This window comes from Eurosta solidaginis, chromosome 2 (genome assembly GCF_040869045.1).
Source record: "Eurosta solidaginis isolate ZX-2024a chromosome 2, ASM4086904v1, whole genome shotgun sequence".
NCBI classification, from domain to species: domain Eukaryota; kingdom Metazoa; phylum Arthropoda; class Insecta; order Diptera; family Tephritidae; genus Eurosta; species Eurosta solidaginis.
In genome coordinates this window covers 303,115,570-303,135,928 of record NC_090320.1, presented here as the reverse complement: position 1 = coordinate 303,135,928, position 20,359 = coordinate 303,115,570, and the positions used below count along the sequence as shown (strand labels likewise).

The following is a 20,359-nucleotide window of genomic DNA, read 5'->3' as shown; positions in this document are numbered from 1 at the left end:
AAGAGACCACTGAGCAACCATCTGCAGTCATATGTATGTATGGATTATCTCTCCCACTCTTTAACAGATTCCGCGCTCTGGTACCGTAACGCTGGAAAACTGAGGTGAGTGAAATCATATATACATATTAGGCCGGGTAGATTTGTGGGGAGGCAAAAACATCGCCCATTGCTCTGTAAAAATCATATTCTAGGGATCAAAATAAGAAACTTTGCCGAAGGAACCATACCTCTAAAACGAATTCTAGGGGTTTCTATTTCTAGGGGTTTCTATTTCTAGAATTTGCCACTTATTTACCAGCTATAAAATTTCCAGCTATAACATAACTACAGATGCACGTTATAGCTTCTCATATGCGCGTGTATATGTGAGTGATACTTCCACCGATGATTGCCTACTTTTGGGAGTATATCAGATATATGCATGTGTTTGTACTCTCCGCTACTTGTATGGACATATGTATAGACATAATGATTGACTTGTTGATGTGCATACAAGTCACTGCTTAGTATTGGCTTAGAGATGATAGTATCCCTTAGCGTTGCTAATATTCGTAACACTGCCCTCCACCTAAGTCTGATCGTCCCGATCAGACAAATGTCTCGATCTAAACGCTGCCAGCCTTTCCAAATGAAACACTTTCAGTTTGGTTCGTGGTTTGCCAATAGTTTGTATGCGGTACACTACATCGTTGATCCGTTTTACAACTTTGTATGGGCCTTCCCAATTTCACTGCAATTTCGAGGAGAAATCTTTTTTTCGTTGTGGGTTGTATAACACCACCAAACCTCCTTCCTAAAAACTTCCGAATTAATTGCTTTATCGTATCTGGCTTTAATCTTGACACTCATAATCTTTGCTCGTTGCCTTACAAGATCGTGTATCTCTCTCAGCTCTTCCTCCAAGTCACCAGTGTATTTCTTGACATTTCTCCGCGCATCGGCATCTATCCCAAACTTCAAATCAGCTGGCAGTCGAAGGTCATTGCCAAAAATTACCTTTGCGGGAGTTTGCCCCATTGTCTCATGCACTGCCGATCGGTAAGCCATTAAGAATAATGATATGTGTGTATCCCACTCCTTATGGTACTTGTCTACTACTTTCCTTAAATGCTCCTCCAAGGTTCTATTGAAACGTTACACCATACCATCGGACTGAGGATGCACTGCAGTTGTCTGTGTTTTCGAATGCCCAATGATTTACACATTTCCTGGAACACAGCTGATTCGAAATTCCTGCTTTGGTCAGAATATAACTCTATTGGTACGCCATACCTTGCAACCCAATTGTTTATAAACACTTCTGCTACTGTTTCCGCTTCTTGATTTGGGATTGGGTATACCTCTGGCCATTTGCTGAAATAATCCACAACCACCAGTACATATTTGTTTCCGCAGTTGCTAGTAGGGAATGGATCTGCGACATCCATAGCGATCCTTTCAAATGGCGCACCTGAGTTATATTGCTTCGTCTGGCCATGACTTCGGGTTTTGGGCCCTTTCGTTTTGCTGCAAACCTCGCAGTTCGAAATCCACTCAGTGACCAACTGACGGCAACCAACCCAATATAATCTCTGTTTAATCTTCTCGAGCGTCTTCGTGATTCCAAGATGACCTCCGCGTGGACCATTATGCAGCTCACTGAGCACGTCAGGTGTCCTCTTTCTGGCAACAAGTATCAGTTTCTTCTTGTATTGACCATCCTCACTCTCCCATACTGGATACAAAAGCAAATGGATACCAATTCTAAACTGTTCCTCTGTGCCCAATATGACTTCGCAATGGGACTCTCTGCTGACATCTCTCTATTTGGTTTCTCGTTTCGTTCGAGCCCTTGCATAACATGTGACAGATCCGTATCTTCTAGCTGACACTTCCTTTGTTGTTCCTTGTCCCATTCATCCGTACATGTTATAGTCATTAGCCGGACATCTATAATGTCTTCTTTAGCTTCGGTCTTTGAATAGTGCTTCCATTCCAAACTACATGGTCTTCGTGACATTGCATCAGCATTTCCATGGGTACTACCTTTTCGATGTTCAATGGAAAAGTCATAGCTTTGTAGTCGCTCGATCCACCGTGCCAATTGTCCTTCCGGATTACGGAACTGCAGAAGCCATTTGAACGCTGCATGATCTGTGCTGGCGCGGAATCGCTGGCCGTAGAGGTATTTGTGAAAATGTTTAATGCACTCTACCAATGCCAAAAGCTCTCTCCGTGTAACGCAGTAGTTTCTCTCTGGTTTTCCAATTGAACGGCTGTAGTATGCAACTGCCTTATCATGTCCATCGACCAGTTGTGATAAAACGCCTCCTATAGCATATCCACTCGCATCTGTATCTAGAATAAATGTTGCTTCTGGAATCGGATATGCCAACACTGGGGCAGTGCACAAACGCTCCTTCAATGTTTGGAAAGCCACCTCTTGCTCCTTCTTCCATTCAAAAGCTTTATTTTTCCTCGTAAAATCATGGAGGCTATGGGCTACGCTGGAAAAGTTTGATACAAACCGGCGGTAATATGTGCATAGCCCAAGGAAACTTCTTAATTCATGCAAGTTCTATGGTCTTGGCCAATCCTTTACAGCTTCTATCTTTTCATTCGCAGTGCAGATGCCCTCTGTCGTTACCTTGTGACCCAAATTATTTATACTAATCATTTATGATTCCTATTTCGAAACGCTTTTTATTCATATTTGATATCATTGTAAAATTGAGCTTTAATTATTTTAGAGTAATATTTGACGGCTTTTCACAGTCATTTTCTGATCATATTCGTGAACATATTTCAATCGTTTTGGTTGAGATTTTTGAATCATTTTTGAATGCGATTATGGTACATTTATTCTTCATATCTCATTCAAAATAAGCTAATACAAATTTCACTTACTTCATCAGGGGAAGAAAGCATGCAGAAGTGAGCTATTTGAACCACAGGTCACTCGCAAACAAACTTGACCCATTTACACCCGCGACTACAACATCCAACATCAGCTGTGATCGTCAATATCTTAAAATAAATTACTGTACGGGATATTGAAGACATATCCAGGTACATATGTCAAGAGAGTTTCACTTACCTGGGGTTCAAATAGGTCACAACCTTTGTATTGTCCAACTATTATGTATTTTCTGGGAAGCCGAAGGTGGAGCAATGGTTGGGGATATCTTCGGGCACGAGCAGCATTTGTATTACATTGTCGTGAAGACTGTCTTAATAATACAAATTATATACATATTTTTTCCGAACTTCATGATTGAAAGAATGTGTGTATGTGAAAAAAATAAGATTTTCAATAAAAACTAAAATTTTAACAAGTATAAAATTCATTATTCAGTTAACAAATATAGTCCGAAAAGATTCAGATTCAGATTCAGAAAGCTGAATTAAAAATGATTATAAACTTTTGATCACCTAAAGTAAACACATTTGATTCAAATATGATTCCAAAATCTGATTGAAAAACTATATTCAGCTTTTGATCATTAAAGGTAAGCATATTTGATTATTCTTTTGTTGGTTTTTATGAAATATTAAAATTTAATCATCAAAAAAATAAAAAATAAAAATAAATGTAAGGCGCGATTACCTCCGAAGAGATCTAAGGCCGAGCTTCTCTTCCAATTTGCGTCGTGCTCCTCTTGATTTTCCCTACAAATTGGCCGGACGGGACCTACATGATTTTATGCCGACTCCGAACGGCATCTGCAAGGCAGATGAGTTTTCACTGAGAGCTTTTCACGGCAGAAATACACCCGGAGCGCTTGCCAAAGACTGCCGAGGGGCGACCCCGCTTAAAAAAATGTCTTCTAATTGAAAAACCTTATTTCTAAAATTTTTGATGTTGCTTTGCCCGGGGTTTGAACCCAGGGCATCCGGTGTGGTAGGCGGAGCACGCTACCATCACACCACGGTGGCCGCCAATCAAAGGACTTCAAAAATGATTCCAAAAAGTGATCGAAATTTGCTTTTCAGTTTTTGATCATCAAAAGTATTCATATTTGATTATTTCTTTTGTTCAATTGTATGGGATCTCATTATTTAGTCAGAAAGAGTAATCAAATCGTATTTATATGTAGGGAAATTCAAAATTTAATCATCTAAATTCTGAGTGGGTAATTAAGTGATTTTTCAAACACTTCTCATACGTGTTAAAAATATATATATTAGACTGGGTCGATTTATTAACCGATACCGCGTCATTGATTTTTCGATTGGATTTGGGCTCAGCAAAAAAAGTTATACTACGCATACCCAAAAAAATAATTTTCGAGCCTGCGAAATTTAATTTTTTTTACATTTTTTCGACTTTGATTTTTAAGGGGTTTTTCATGACCTACTAAAAAAATTTTCATTTGATTGTAAAATTTTCATGTATACCCTGTCCCACCCAAAAATGTCCGCTAAAAACGCTGTCGATAACAGTTTTTTGGAAAAAAGTTATTTTTTTTTGAAAAAACTGTTGTCCGTTTTTAGCGGACATTTTTGGGTCGGACAGGGTATACATATGAAAATTTTTTTAGTAGGTCATGAAAAAAACCTTAAAAATCAAAGTCGAAAAAAGTAAAAAAAATGAAATTTCGCACGCTTAAAAATTATATTTTTTGGTATGCGTAGTGGAACTTTTTTTCCTGAGCCCAAATCCTATCGAAAAATTGATGGCGCGATATCGGTTAACTTTCGTCAATACAAATCGACCCACGCTAATGTATGGGCAACTTAAGTAAGAGCTGAGAGTAATTTCAAAAGAGAATTTAAACACTGGAGCCCACTAAAAGATTTTGCATCACTGATTTCACTTATTCTTTCAGCCAATCGGGGTATAGAATTCGGCACCTTTTTCAGGTAACTAGCTTTTTTAACAACTTGAGGACAATTTGAAAATATTGTAACGAATTTACTGCAAATCCTCTTATTTGCAACCCTCTGCTAAGTTCGAATCACTAAACTGTTGAATAATTAACTCCAATATTGAATAACGGAAAAATGGCCTTTATTAAAGTACTTCACAATAACACTTATACTTTGCAACTAGCTTGCTTAATAACGAAACTGACTGATAGCTTAAATGAAACTGATCTATTGCCCGACAGATAGCGTGCTTAACTGAAACTGATTATAGCGCCTCTACCGCTGGTGCTTTTTTACTCTGTGATTTCCTCGTGGCATCTTCTAGGCGCTTCCAGAATTTACTTAGTTGCCGCCATATAATTATAACTACAGATGCACGTATACAGCTTCTCATATGCGTGTATTTGTGAGCGACACTTCAACATTTACAATTGCATACTTTTGGGAGCATCTCAGATAAGATATCTGCATGTGTTTGTGCATCTCTTCTCTGCAGCGTGTACGTACATATGTGTAGACATAATGTTTTGTTCGTTTATGTAGATACAAATGACTGTCTGCTTTATTGTTGTTGTGACTTCATTTACTTAGCATCAGACTAGGGATGTGAGTATCACTTAGTGTCACTCATATTCGTCACACTGCCCACCACCTAAGTCTGATCGTCCCGATCAGACAAATCTCTCGATCTAAACGCTGCTAGCATCTCCAAATGAACCACTACTTCATGGTTTCCCAATTGTTTGTATGCGGTAGATGACATCACTGATCCTCTTCACAACTCTGTACGGGCCTTCCCAGCTGCACCGATATTTGGATGGAACACCTTTCCGCCGGTGAGGGTTGTATAGCCGTACCAAATTTCCCTCCAAGAAACCTTCCGAATTAAAGTTCTTGTCATACCTGTGTTTCATCTTACTTCTCATTACCCTGGGCCGTTCCCTCACACTCTGTTGCTTGGCCAATGAAGAACTACTTCGCAGAGCTTGATCTTGACGGATTGACTTTGCATCATCAGTATCGTCTTGACGTTTCACAACAGTAGTGCGCGCTGGCTTGAAACCACCCTTGCATTCCTTCTGGAAAATTCTTTCAGTCGTTTTAGTGCGTCCATTAGGGTTTGTCAATGCCAGTGTTTTTCTCGCAGGTACCTTTGACTTCGCTTCATTTGGCCCATTCGATCCATCAACCTTTGCTCGATCTACTTTCCTTGACTTTCGTGGTCTCTGTCGAATCTCCCCCACCAGCACTCGCTTACTGCTGAACCCTTTTTCCAAACTGAAGTTAAGTGGCACATCTTGGTTCTCATAACGCATCACCCTTCTCTGCATATCGATCTTGATGTCATGGTCAACCAAGAAATCCACTCCCAATATAACTTCATCAACAATCTCCGCTACAACGAATTTGTGTAAAACCATGACCTTCCCAATTAAGACTTCACAGATCACTTCTCCCCGGACTTGGGTATACTCGCCAGTGACCGTACGCAACCTTGATCCAGGTAATGGCTTTACTCTCCTGTAGACCAAATCAGATCGAATCAAGTCAAATCAGTCAGTACACGTTCTTTACCATCCACATTCCCTCTGACGGTAAGACTGCTCGATTTTCTACCAATTTGCAACACAGATATCACAGGGCATTCAATAGCTGGATCTAGCTCTCGATCTCTACATCTTACTCGCTCTTGCTCATCTCCTCCAGCATTGCGTTTACGGCCACCCACATTATTGGAACTATTAGGACCAATATCGCAATGACGTGCAATGTGACCGGGCTTCTCGCATTTGATAACTCTTCCGCTCCGCTTTTGCGATCCTTTCAGCGCCTCCAATATAGCGTCTACCCACTCTGGCCTTTCTACTTCCACACGGCGAGCTTTGTACGCTGGCTTACTCAAAAGTGAGGCTGTTTCCTGAGTCAGTGCATGCGATATCGTTTCAGCAAATGTTAGTTTTGGATTCGCTTATGTAGCCCGCTTCGTTTCCACATCTCGTATACCATTTATGAAGCTCTGGATTTTTACCCTTTCAGTGTATTCCACGGGTGCATCCGCATTTGCAAGATGAGCCAATCTTTCAATATCTGAAGCAAACTCCTGCAATGTCTCATTTGCTTTTTGGTAGCGGTTTTGTAACTCAATTTGGAATATCTGTTTTCTATGCTCGCTTCCATAACGTCGTTCAACAGCAGCCATCAATGCTTCAGAGTTGTTCCGCTCTCCTTCGGGAATCGTCTGTAGGATTTCGGCTGCTGGCCCCTCCAATGCCACGAACAGTGTAGCAACTTTATCTTCCGCATTCCAGTTGTTCACTGCTGCGGTCTTCTCAAACTGTAGCTTGAAGACCTGGAAAGCAACAGAACCGTCAAAGGATGGTGTTTTTACCTTCGTATTGCTTGCTGAAATAACTGAGCGATTTAGTTGCAGCTCCTGTATACGACCTTTTAAAGCATCTACCTCAGCCTCGATTATGTTCTCAAACTTCATTATTTTTTCGTCCATACGGGCTTCTAGTTGTGCAGAGATCTGCGATGATACCTGTGCTGAAATTTGTCCCGACATTTCGGATATACGTGCCTCCTGTGCGTCAATCCTGGATGCTATTTGTGACGACATTTCGGATATACGTGCCCCCTGTGTTTCAATCCTGGATGTTATTTGTGACGACATTTCGGATATACGTGTCTCCTGTGATTCCATTTGGGATACCATATATGTCTTCTGTTCTGCCAGTTGAGATGTTATATTTGTCTTTTGTTCTTCCAGATGAGTTTCCATCTTTGATGTAATACGTGTCTCCTGTGATTCCAGTTGGGATGCCATATATGTTTTCTGTTTTCCAGTTGAGATGACACTGTCGATGTTTGAGCAGATATTGCAGCCAAAATCATGTTCAAGTCTGTGCTCGTAGCTGTCTGCGATGTTTCTTCCATTTTTGTTGTTTCCCCGCCATCAAGATGAAAGTCATCCTCTTCCACGTCAATTCCTTCTAATTCCATTGCCTGTCGTAGTCGTTCCTAAAGTTCTAGTTTAATGCCGGTTGTATTCAATTTACGGCTCTCCAACTCCTTCTTCAGTTGCTGGATCTTCAATTCACTTAACTTTGGCATGTCCAAGTTGTATTCGAAGTCTTCGGAATTTATTCAACGATTCCTCTTCTGACACCAATTGTAACGAATTTACTGCAAATCCTCTTATTTGCAACCCTCTGCTAAGTTCGAATCACTAAACTGTTGAATAAATAAATCCAACGGCCACCGTGGTGTGATGGTAGCGTGCTCTACCTACCACACCGTATGCCCCCTGTTCAAACCCCAGGCAAAGCAACATCAAAATTTTAGAAATAAGGTTAGAAGAACATTTTTCTAAGCGGGGTCGCCCCTCGGCAGTGTTTGGCAAGCGCTCCGGGTGTATTTCTGCCATGAAAAGCTCTCAGTGAAAACTCATCTGCCTTGCAGATGCCGTTCGGAGTCGGCATAAAACATGTAGGTCCCGTCCGGCTTTGTAGGGAAAATCAATAGGAGCACGACGCAAATTGGAAGAGAAGCTCGGCCTTAGATCTCTTCGGAGGTTATCGCGCCTTACATTTATTTTTATTAATATTGAATAATGGAAAAATGGCCTTTATTAAAGTACTTCACAATAGCACTTATACTTTGCAACTAGCTTGCTTAATAACCAAACTGTCTGATAGCTTAAATGAAACTGATATATTGCCCGACAGATGGCGTGCGTAACTGAAACTGATTATAGCGCCTCTACCGCTTGTGCTTTTATACTCTGTGATTTCCTCGTGGCATCTTCTAGGCGCTTCCGGAATTTACTTAGTTGCCGTCATATAATTATAACTACAGATGCACGTATATAGCTTCTCATATGCGTATATTTGTGAGCGACACTTCAACAATTTCAATTGCATACTTTTGGGAACATCTCAGATAACATATCTGCATGTGTTTGTGCATCTCTTCTCTGCTGCGTGTACGTACATATGTGTAGACATAATGTTTTATTCGTTTATGTAGATACAAGTGACTGTCTGCTTTATTGTTGTTGTGACTTTATTTACTTAGCATCAGACTAGGGATGTGAGTATCACTTATAGCGTTTTCTTTTCTGGCTATAGTGTTACGCTTTTTGTACGCCGCGCAAGGGTTGTTGTTCTATTCTAAAAAACAGGCAACGGCTTTACGGGGTATTTCGTTCTTTTGTGAAAATTCTTGCCTGCTCGCAACGCAAAAGCGTTACACTTTTATCCTGTATAAAATGGCGGTGTGGCAGTCCAACTCTATGAAACTCTCAATTCGCTCTTGAGTTCCACATATACTCTGTTAATATGAGTGCACAGATCATCTACCAGATTGCGCATTCACTAGTTCAAAATTGCTTCGTTCTGGGCAGCTACGTCACAGTTGACTGTTTGAGCGAATGAAAGAAAGAGAGAAAAAACAAGAGGTAAAGGAAAATGACGTAAGGATTGCCCATAAAAAAGAGATGATCTAATGTTTACATTCGCAATCTTCTTGTGTGATTTGAGATATGAGTGAATGCGGTGAGATGAAATGTTATTTGTATGCACTATAAATGTTGAATGTTGTTTTTTATTTTTTTTTTTTATAAATGTTGAATATTTTCTGGGGTAGGAGTAACACTATTAAGGCTTTACCATTTACTTAGGCAACAATTTATTTCAGAAAAGAAAACGCTATTAGTGTCACTCATATTCGCCACAATATTTTCGACTTGGGACATTTTACTTAAATTCATTGTACTTTATTAATTTTTTGAGTGAGCATTTAAATTTATTATATAACTTTTCTTTAAGTTTTGAAATGAAATGAAAAATGAAAATTCGGTGATACGAAATCCGTGTTAAGCTGGCATTGAAATCGCCTGTTTTCTCAAATAACTTTTGAACGGTTAGAAAGTATTAAATTTTGCAATTAGATTTTTATAACTGGCAGTGGTGCGCATCCCTTGATCGGACCAATTTTCGAGATGAACAAATGGCCTAGACAGTCTTAAAAGAGTAGACAATATAGTAACGCGCCGAACGCCGCCGCCCCCGCGCCAATATTTTTGACATTCGGCAAATCGGCGGCGGCGGCGTATATCTCTACACTGGAGTCAAGGCGACGCCCAAGGTTGCGCAAGAAACGACCCAGGAGGGGAGGGTCGACTCCAACGGACAGAACAGGATTTTTTCTTTCTTCATCTTTTCTTCACCCAGTTCCTACTTTCTCTTCCCTTCCTCTTACTTTCTGTTCCGGGTTCCTTCACCTTTTTATTTCACCCCATCCTTACCCAAGGAAACAAATATAACCAGGCATGATAAATAAAAATTTTGTTAATGTTAGTGTTATCAAGCGGGTGGAAAGGCCCCCCAACCGACGAGCTAGCCAGGGCTCGCCAGCATGCCTGTTCACCACCACGTCTTGATAGAAACATGTACCCACATAAAACGCTCATTTTGAAATTTTCTTTTATTTTTGTATTTTGTTGCACCATTTCATTGCTGGAGTTGAATGCTGACATAATTTACTTATACACTGTAAAGATATTAAATTTTTTGTTAAAATTTCACTTTTAAAATGTTTTTTTAATGTGGGCGTATTCGTCATCCGATTTTGCTAATTTTTATTTAGAGCACATATAGTAATAGGTGTAACGTTCCTGCCAAATTTCATCATGATATCTCCAAAGACTGCCAATTTACAGCTTGCAAAACTTTTAAATTATCTTCTTTTAGAAGTGGGCGGTGCCACGCCCATCGTCCAAAATTTTATTAATTTTCTATTATGCATCATAAGGTCAACCCTACCAAGTTTCATCATTTGGTAATGAATTATCGAAACATTTCATTAAGATACTGCAATATTTACTCAAGTTATCGTGTTTACGAACGGACGGACATGGCTAAATGAATTTCTTTTTTCGCCCAGATCATGTTGATATATAAAAGTCTATATCAGAATTAAGGCGAACTACTCTTTAACAGAGTCGTAGTAACAATCAACTAATACTCACCTTGTTCACCTTGAAATGTAACCTCAAAGTTACCACACCAATCGGATACTGAAAATCCTTTAGTAGCTTTCATGCTGCTTTCGAGTATCTTTTCACGATTCACTTTCAATGCCAACTTTTCGTGATAATAACTCGCATGAAACTTGCGCACTTCATGATAGAAAAAGTCTTGCTTATCCTTAAAAGTTTCCGAGCCGCCTATGTTCTTCAATAAGAAATGTGTAAAGGTTGCAGCAATTATATTACGATCACGCGATGCCAATTCAATTTTTGGCTGCGCACCATCATCTATGATAAACACCGGACCATGTTGTTGCGTAGCCAAATTCGGCAAAAAATGGAATTTGGTCGACGGGCATAAGCGAAAAGTCGCAATGCGCTTGGGTATAAATTTCAATATCAGCTCTTTGATGGTAACCTGAAATATTAGCGAATTCTACATTTTAAAATTTGATGAATTGTTTTTTGCAGCGTCAAAGCTATTCCCACTCACTTGCTTGGGTCCTACGTAGCATAGAACTTTTCGTGGTTTACTGCGCGGCGTCCCATAGATGCTTAACAATTTGGCTTCATAGCAAATGTTGTGTTTGCGTGACGCGATATTTTTGTGCACGAGCGTTGTATCGCTGCCTGCATAATTTCAATCGGTTGAGAGTGAGTGCAAATGGAAATAAAAATTTAAACAATTATTTAAAATGAATTAGTAAAACTATGTAGGTGCAATCGTATTTATTACAATTAGCATACACTTCCGTGTTCGGTGTAGTTGATATGCTTACATGTGGCTATTGGTTTGCTGCACAACTTACCACTTAACACAATTATGTCAAAATCGCCGTTTGGTAACTTCTGCTCGAGGTAGCTAATGACAGCGCGCAAACATATCGGATCCGGGAATAGCGCAGTCACGGCCACACGCGTATTGGCATGGTCATAGGTGAAGGTAATAGCGTGATGTAATTTCTCAATGGGTTGACCATTCAAATCGAATATCTCAACACGATAACCCTAAACCATGGAAAAAAAGCAACATGAAATATTTATTTAGCAAATAGTTGCCTCTATATTAATATTTTCGTTCTGATGAGAAATACGCTAAAGTCCAGATATCGTAATATTTATACGCTTTCGGTCCCGGTTTTAGTCGCAGTTTCGGTTTCGATCTGTTGTACGTCCCAGATTCGTTCGGTATTATCTCTTTTCATATTTCTTTTCCTTCCCTTTTTCCCTTCTTTTCCTTTTACTTTTCCGTTTTCCTTTCCTATTTCTTTCCCTTTTCCCATTATCCTTTATTTATTACTCGATTTTTTCTTTCTGATTTCGTTCATTTCCGTTACCTGATTTCTGATTACACATTTACACTTACATACATTCTGGATTTCCCCACAACTTGAGTAAAGACTTATAAAATAAGTAAGGAAGTCTAAGTTCGGGTGAAACCGAACATTACATACCCAGCTGTACACTTTAAATGCTGTTGTTGCTTGTTTTGTGTGCTTAATAGTGTTACAAGGCTGCGCAATAATACATATACAAACATATGGTTATATTTTGAACTAATTTTCTTTTAAAAGAAGCAAAAAGGATACAGAGGCTAACACCAATGACTTTGAGCGGGTAATAATGCAGTTTTCCTTCAGATATGGGGATTTTCCTATTGTTTATTTTAAAATAAATATATAACAGAACAATAAAAATACGATTAGTACAAAATCATTTTTCGCTAAGATTTACCTTATTATTTTTGCCTACGACCTTTTTTAAAGTCATTTTTATATAAGTGAGCGTGGTCCTCAACCAATCTTAGCCAGTTTGACTAGAAATATTTCCTGGTATAAGGAAAATATGTGTACCCAATTTTGTTGCGATATGTACATTTTTCTTCGAGTTATGGCTCCGGAAACATTGAAAATTGCTTAGACAAAAAAGGTGCGGTGCCACACCCATTTTCAAATATTTTAGTGTTTTCCAATTTAATGTTATAATTCAATCTAGAAAGTAAAATTTTATTGATACAAAGCTCTTTTTCGCTAAGATATAAGTTAATATTTTCGTCCACGACCCTTTTAAAAATCTTTTATATAAAAGTGGGCGTGGCCCTTAACCGATTTCGTTAATTTTTCTTCAGAGGATTCCTCTTATAGTAAAGGCAGCCTCTCTGCCGAATTTTGTACGATTAATAATATTTGTAAAATTGATTTTATCACAAGTGGGCGGTGCCACATACATTTATCAAGAGTCTCGATATCAGCCCACGTGTAAAATTTCAACATTCTAGGTGTATTATTTAATAAATAATCAGGTTTTTTGTGTTTTCCAAAATGTTATATATATAAAAAGTGGGCGTGGTTTTCATCCGATTTCGCTCGTTTTCAATTCTGGGTCCAGATAAGCTCGTGTACCAGTTTGGTGAAGATATCTCAGTATTTACTCAAGTTATTGTGTTAACGGAGAGACGGACGGACGGACATGGCTCAATCAAATTTTTTTCGATACTGATGATTTTGATATATGGAAGTCTATATCTATCTCGATTCCTTTATTATCTATACCTGTACACCCAACCGTTATCCAATCAAAGTTATAATACCCTGTGAACAAGTACAGCGGGTATAAAAACCTTTGTCCCACCTCGTAAATAAGAAAGATAAAAGAATGTAAAATACGCGTTTTTAGTCTAAGGTTACAACACTTTTGTGTTGATGGCCTGTTAAAATGTAACCACATAATTTAGTAAATACCTTCACCGGATCTTCATTCTCTTCGAAGTTGCACGCATTGCCAAACTCATCACGTGGCTCAATATGTAACATTGTGGGTGCGCCCGTACAACATATCACCGTACTAGCTGGGCGTATAAAACGCGAACGACGCGCATCAATTGGTCCTGGCACAAACGTTTTTGTAAATGGTGAACCCGCAATATGACTCGAACCGATTAGTACCGAAATTTTATATTGACCCGCTGTGCGCACAGTAAATTTGATTTTTGCTATATTCGCATTATTTGGGTCTGTAGATGAGCCAAGCTCACTAATAGTAACAACCTTACGTGTACCCTCGGTGACTTCAACGAAAAACTGATCTGTATCACAGATGGGATAAGGCTGTCCGTTGCGCTGAAAGAAGCGTACAACGAAACACATTGTGCCACCAACCGCGATAGGATCTTTCCAATCCCATTGCACTTTACAATTAGCGGGTTGTAAATATTTTCCCGTTACGTATTGTAATAATGAATGGCGTGCTTCTGGCGCCAATGATGGTTGTGTCATGGCAGCAAGTGTTACAAGACCGGCTACCGATACGGATACCACCAACATGCCACCCCACGTCCAGGCATCTTGATGTTGACTTGATTTAACAACTGTCGACCAGAGTTGTGCTTTGAGTGCATCCAATTGTGCTTTGGATGTTGGAAGATTTTGTCGTGCTTGCGACCATATTTGCCAATCTTTACCAAGTACTTTACTGGCCCGTGAGTCCTCTAGCCAATATACATCTTCGAGAGATGCTACTTCGACGGCAAGGAGGCGTTGATAGTGATGATGTAGGCGATGATCGCGTAACCATTCGCGTAAAATGAGTTTCTGTTGTAAATGTAAAGCGGCACGTTGTAGGCGTTGCTCATCGCCCGGTGGCAATTCGGGCAAACGCTCGGGATCACCGCAACTGGACAATGAAGATATACCTGCAATGAAAGGGAATGGGAAAATGTCTTTATTTGCGATTTATGATAGAGATAACAAATAAAAGGACCTACTTATAAATATTTAAAGGATAGAAATGATTCAGTTATTAAGTAACAATCATGGCTGGATTAAGCGAGCACAAAATAATAACAATTGAGAAAGTTCTTCTCCCTCCAATGTCGAGTAGTATAAGTTCTGGGAGAGACCCTCTTCATTAATAAACGCTTCGTAGCCTGACTCAATAGCGCTCGATTATGTGGCCAAAAGCTGACAACTCCCCTAATCCACGAAGTTATGCGAACATATGCATATTTAATGATTTGCGGTTGTCCTCAACGGGATAACCGGCCTCTTTTTCGATTGACCGCCAACCAGCACACATCGCCCAAGATCGCCACCGTCACGTTCAACACCAAGGTAATATTGTATCCACTCTATATTTCCTAACACTCTTAATAAAACACTATTATAACGAGGAAATTCCTCTTTGTGTTCTTATTTATTTCTTTTGAGCGCACCATCCACTCCAAGATCGACCCTTGTGCGCCTACCCACTGCCGGCGCCCCTCCCTAACGTTTTAATAAGATTTCCAGCCACCCACACTCACGCCGCATTTGTGCGCATGCATGCACATGCATGCGCTTCATACGCATGCACGTGTGTGTGCGGGTTGTCAGCACCCATGCACGTATATGTGGGGGTTGTTGTGTGTGTAGCTTTTTTTCCCCTCCTTAATACCAGAGGACTTTCTCGCGGCTTAGCGGTTGTCCTCAACGGGATAACCGGCCTCTTTTTCGATTGACCGCCAACCAGCACACATCGCCCAAGATCGCCACCGTCACGTTCAACACCAAGGTAATATTGTATCCACTCTATATTTCCTAACACTCTTAATAAAACACTATTATAACGAGGAAATTCCTCTTTGTGTTCTTATTTATTTCTTTTGAGCGCACCATCCACTCCAAGATCGACCCTTGTGCGCCTACCCACTGCCGGTTTACGACGCACTCAGGCCGAACATTGGTCCTTCGAGCCGGTTGGCGGTCAATCGAAAAAGAGGCCGGTTATCCCGTTGAGGACAACCGCTAAGCCGCGAGAAAGTCCTCTGGTATTAAGGAGGGGAAAAAAAGCTACACACACAACAACCCCCACATATACGTGCATGGGTGCTGACAACCCGCACACACACGTGCATGCGTATGAAGCGCATGAAGCGCATGCATGTGTGTGCGGGTTGTCAGCACCCATGCACGTATATGTGGGGGTTGTTGTGTGTGTAGCTTTTTTTCCCCTCCTTAATACCAGAGGACTTTCTCGCGGCTTAGCGGTTGTCCTCAACGGGATAACCGGCCTCTTTTTCGATTGACCGCCAACCAGCACACATCGCCCAAGATCGCCACCGTCACGTTCAACACCAAGGTAATATTGTATCCACTCTATATTTCCTAACACTCTTAATAACACACTATTATAACGAGGAAATTCCTCTTTGTGTTCTTATTTATTTCTTTTGAGCGCACCATCCACTCCAAGATCGACCCTTGTGCGCCTACCCACTGCCGGTTTACGACGCACTCAGGCCGAACATTGGTCCTCCTCACCAGGAACTAAAAGCGCCTCTTTGTTATACAGTCCACAACACAGCACAATTTATCAACCTCAAAAACTTTTGCCGAAGGATTTTGCCTACTACAAAACTTGCGAATTGCCACAAAAACTCATCAAAGGATTTATTTGCCAAACACAACAGCGAGAAAAGTGGGATTATATTATATTATACAAATACCGGAGCCACAGCACAAAGAGAAGTAAGTGTTATATTTCTTGCCATTTTTTTTTAAGTGTTATTGAAGAAAAATAAAGAAAACACCTGTGTTGTGCGCGAAATATTGAAATCGAGAAGAAGTGTAAAAAGTGAAATTACTTAGTGGGCACCATTTTTCCATTTTAAAAGTTAAACCACTTGATTTGTTAATTTATTTCAGTCCTTGTGATTATCTGGTCTATCCCCCCACCAGTGGTAAGGTTTTCCAGACACAACACAAGGAAGAGGGTAACCTAACCTCACTTTCCGCACCATACTAAATAGGTTTTTGTTGTTGTTTATTTGCACATCACAAACACGAAATCAAGTTCAATTTAATTAATTAATTAAAAAAATTAATGCTCACTTCACTTTTTAAACACTTTTTACACTTTTTTCTTGCGCTTAGTTTCGTATATTGCACGCATTTTTTCACTTTCTCAAAAATACACCCATTATTTGTGGAGGTGGCGAGTGGTCCCTTTTTTGTTGTTGCCGCTGAGACAAAAAGTTTGTACATAATATCGTTTGCTATTTTTCACTGCTGTGACAAAAAGTCCAAAAATAAACCCTTTTCGTTGTCGCTACCAAGACAAAAAGTCTGCAATAAACAAAGTAAATAATAAACTCGAAGTTCAATAGTTTTTATTTAGGGCTGGGCAGGCATATTAACTCAGAAGAGTTCTATTTTTCTAATCGGAAATTTTCTCGTTAATAAACGTAAATAAAACAATGGAAACCTACATCCGTTTAGCAGAATCAATCGCAGAGTTTGATAAAGATTACAGCCTTATTCCGGAGAGCGACCATAGCAAACACACCCTTGCAATACAGCAGGAAGAGTTGCGGCTCTTGTGGAATAAGGTAAAGTCTGCGTTTGATTCGCTATTGGGATCTGATGAGGTGTCAGCGGATGACGTTATGGCGATCAGAAAGAAGCAAAAGGCAGCATACGCAATCTACGTGCGATGTTCAGCGTCTATATCTGCTGAGGCAGAAAAATATAAGAAGGATGAAAAGAACGTCAACCCTGAGCAAGAACCTCATGGGCATAAAATTCGCCTCCCTGCTTGCGATACGGAAGTTTTTAAAGGGGATTATCTGTCTTGGCCAACTTTTCGCGACCTTTTCACGGCAATATATATAAACAATTCTAGTTTGAAAGGGGTGGAAAAGTTATTCCATCTCAACAACAAAACGCAGGGCGAAGCAAAAGATATCGTTAAAAAATGCCCTCTCACAAATGAAGGTTTCGAGATGGCCTGGAAAAACTTGTGTGAAAGATACGAAAACAAACGTATCTTAGTTAACACACAACTACAAATTTTATTTAACTTAAAAAAGGTAGAAAGTGAGTGTGGCAGTTCAATAAAAAAGCTGCAAAATGATATAAATAATTGTATTTCGTCCCTCAAATGCCACCAAATTGACACTTCCAATTGGGATGCAATCCTGACTTATCTCTGCTCAACCAAGCTACCAGAGAGCACGTTGGCTCTATGGGAGCAAAGTATAGATCATAAAATGGACATATCCAAGTGGGAGGATATGGATAAATTCCTGTCTAATCGGTTTCAGACACTTGAAACAGTGTCTGGTTTTACAGGGCATGCCACTTCGAAAGTGCAAAAACTAAACGCGTCGCGACAGTCAACAGAACCCCCTACGAAAAGACTTGGTGCCTTTCAAACAAAGGTATCCAGACCGACGTCAAAGGCAATGTGTAAAATGTGCAAGTCCGCAGAGCACAGATTACGAAACTGTTCACGCTTTTGCGAGTTAACCCCTCCAGAAAGGATTAAATTCATAAAATCTACAAGTGGTTGTCTGAATTGTCTATCCCCAGGACACACAGTGACCAGATGCACCAGTTCCTACAACTGCAATACGTGCCACTCTCGTCACCATACGCTCCTGCATGCGGATACCCTACAGAAAAACACCACCTACAACCCGCCCCAACACTCCTACGATAATAGGCCCTCTACTTCTAGACAGGCATTAGCGAGACAGGAATCAGAAAAACCAGGTTCAAACGGGAACAAAAATGTAACATCCTGTCATACGAATTCCAGCACAGGTGTGCTATTAGGAACTGCTCGCGTACACATTCACCATAATGGTACCGACTTCTCCGCGCGGGCATTAATTGATTCAGGGTCTGAATGTTCCTTTATAACTGAAAGACTGAAACGCAGAATCAATTTGCCAGCGAGGAAAATGCATGCCCAAGTTTCAGGCATCACAAATGCGGTGTCAGCTCAGGTGAAAGAGGCATCCAAAATTGAATTACGTTCACCAGTGGATGCCTGCTTCAGCCTGACTACACCCGTTCTAGTCCTAGCCAAACTCACTGGGAATCTTCCATCCTGCCATATCAACGCCATGACTATGCAGGCATTCCCAGACTTGGTGTTGGCAGACAAGAGGTTCTACATCAACGAAGACGTAGACCTCATACTTGGAGGAGACATATATCCCCAAATTATACTGAGCGGTCTGAAAAAGAATGTACTAAATACACTTCTGGCCCAAGAGACAGTGTTCGGTTGGATACTAACCGGTCGCATCGACGCATCGAGTCCAACGAAGAGCATCATGTCATTTTATAACGAGGTTGCATTGGACAACCAATTAAAAGCTTTCTGGGAGATAGAAAATGTTCCCAAAAATAAAATGCTTAATGAACAAGAAAGATATTGTGAAAAACTGTTTAAGGAAACGACAAAACGGGATGAAAATGGGAGGTATACAGTTTCGCTACCATTCAGGCAGGATTACCCTGAGAATATTAAATTAGGACCGTCCCTAAAGCGCGCATGTTCACAATTCTTCAGAAATGAGGGGCGATTACTGAAAAACCAAGAGTTAGGGAAAGAATATGTTCGGGTGTTATCTGAATACGAAACGCTTGGACATATGAGAAAAATCAAAAACAATATTCCATCCGACGATTCCGATAGTTATTTCCTGCCCCACCACGCCGTTGTAAAAGCGGAAAGTACCACTACCAAAGTGCGCGTCGTCTTCAACGCGTCAAGCCCGACAGCAAATGGCATTAGTCTAAACGACATACTCCACCCAGGTCCAGTACTCCAAGCAGACTTGCCTATTTTAATTCTGGAGACTGTACCGCTTTGTCTTTAATAGTGACATAGAAAAGATGTATAGGCAAATTTGGGTGACCGATAATCACGCCAAATTTCAAAGAATTGTTCATCGAACATCCCCCAACGAACCCATCAGTCTTTACGAACTGAAGACTGTTACCTTTGGTGTAAACTGCGCCCCCTACCTCGCGATACGGTCACTTCTACAATTGGCTGATGATGTAGAAAACACGCACCCAATAGCATCGGGTATATTACGAGAAAGTATGTATGTCGACGACGTTTTATCTGGAGGGCATACAATAGCGTCAACTATCAAAGCAAGGAACGAGATTCGCGAAGCATTACACTCAGCTGGCTTTCCATTGCGCAAGTGGACATCCAATTGTGAGGAAATCCTTCAGGACATCCCCAAAACGGATTTGCTCAGCGAGGACTTCCTAGCGTTTGAAGAGGCTAGCTCGGTGAAGGCACTCGGAATACGATGGAACGCGCATTCAGACATGTTTTACTTCACCGCAGGAATTTTAGAGAATGGCGAGAACATCACCAAACGCGCAATCCTATCCGCTATAGCCAAACTTTTCGACCCCTTAGGCTGGCTTGCACCAATGGTCATAGTAGCAAAAATACTAATGCAGAACATCTGGTTAGAGGGCACCGGGTGGGATGAACCTGTCTCCCCAACTACCTTAGAACGGTGGGAAAATTTCACCCAACACTATAACGAAATAGATAACATTAGGATACCGCGATGGGTAAATTTTACGCCCGAGGACGACATCGAAATACATGGTTTTTGCGATGCATCGGAAAAGGCATATGCAGCAGCAATCTACATGCGCGTAAAAAGGGACGATAAAATTTT

At 40.5% G+C, this 20,359-nt stretch overlaps 1 protein-coding gene across 8 annotated transcripts in view; it reads right to left on the bottom strand.

Annotated features, from left to right (window-relative positions):
- The window catches only part of LOC137241336 (apoptosis-resistant E3 ubiquitin protein ligase 1), a 236,233-nt gene that overhangs the window by 55,960 nt on the left and 159,914 nt on the right, over positions 1 to 20,359 (bottom strand). For 6 of the 8 annotated variants that reach the window (XR_010949966.1, XM_067768832.1, XM_067768830.1 and 3 more), the window contains 4 exons: positions 13,623 to 14,572; positions 11,691 to 11,889; positions 11,375 to 11,511; positions 10,882 to 11,317 (listed from right to left, as the gene is read on the bottom strand). Coding sequence is in view for 7 of the 8 variants with exons in the window: in XM_067768832.1 (XP_067624933.1) it covers positions 10,882 to 11,317; positions 11,375 to 11,511; positions 11,691 to 11,889; positions 13,623 to 14,572 (1,722 nt within the window). In the remaining variant the exon portion in view is untranslated. The remainder of the gene's footprint in view (positions 1 to 10,881; positions 11,318 to 11,374; positions 11,512 to 11,690; positions 11,890 to 13,622; positions 14,573 to 20,359) is intronic. The other 2 variants (XM_067768833.1, XM_067768831.1) reach the window with 1 other exon arrangement.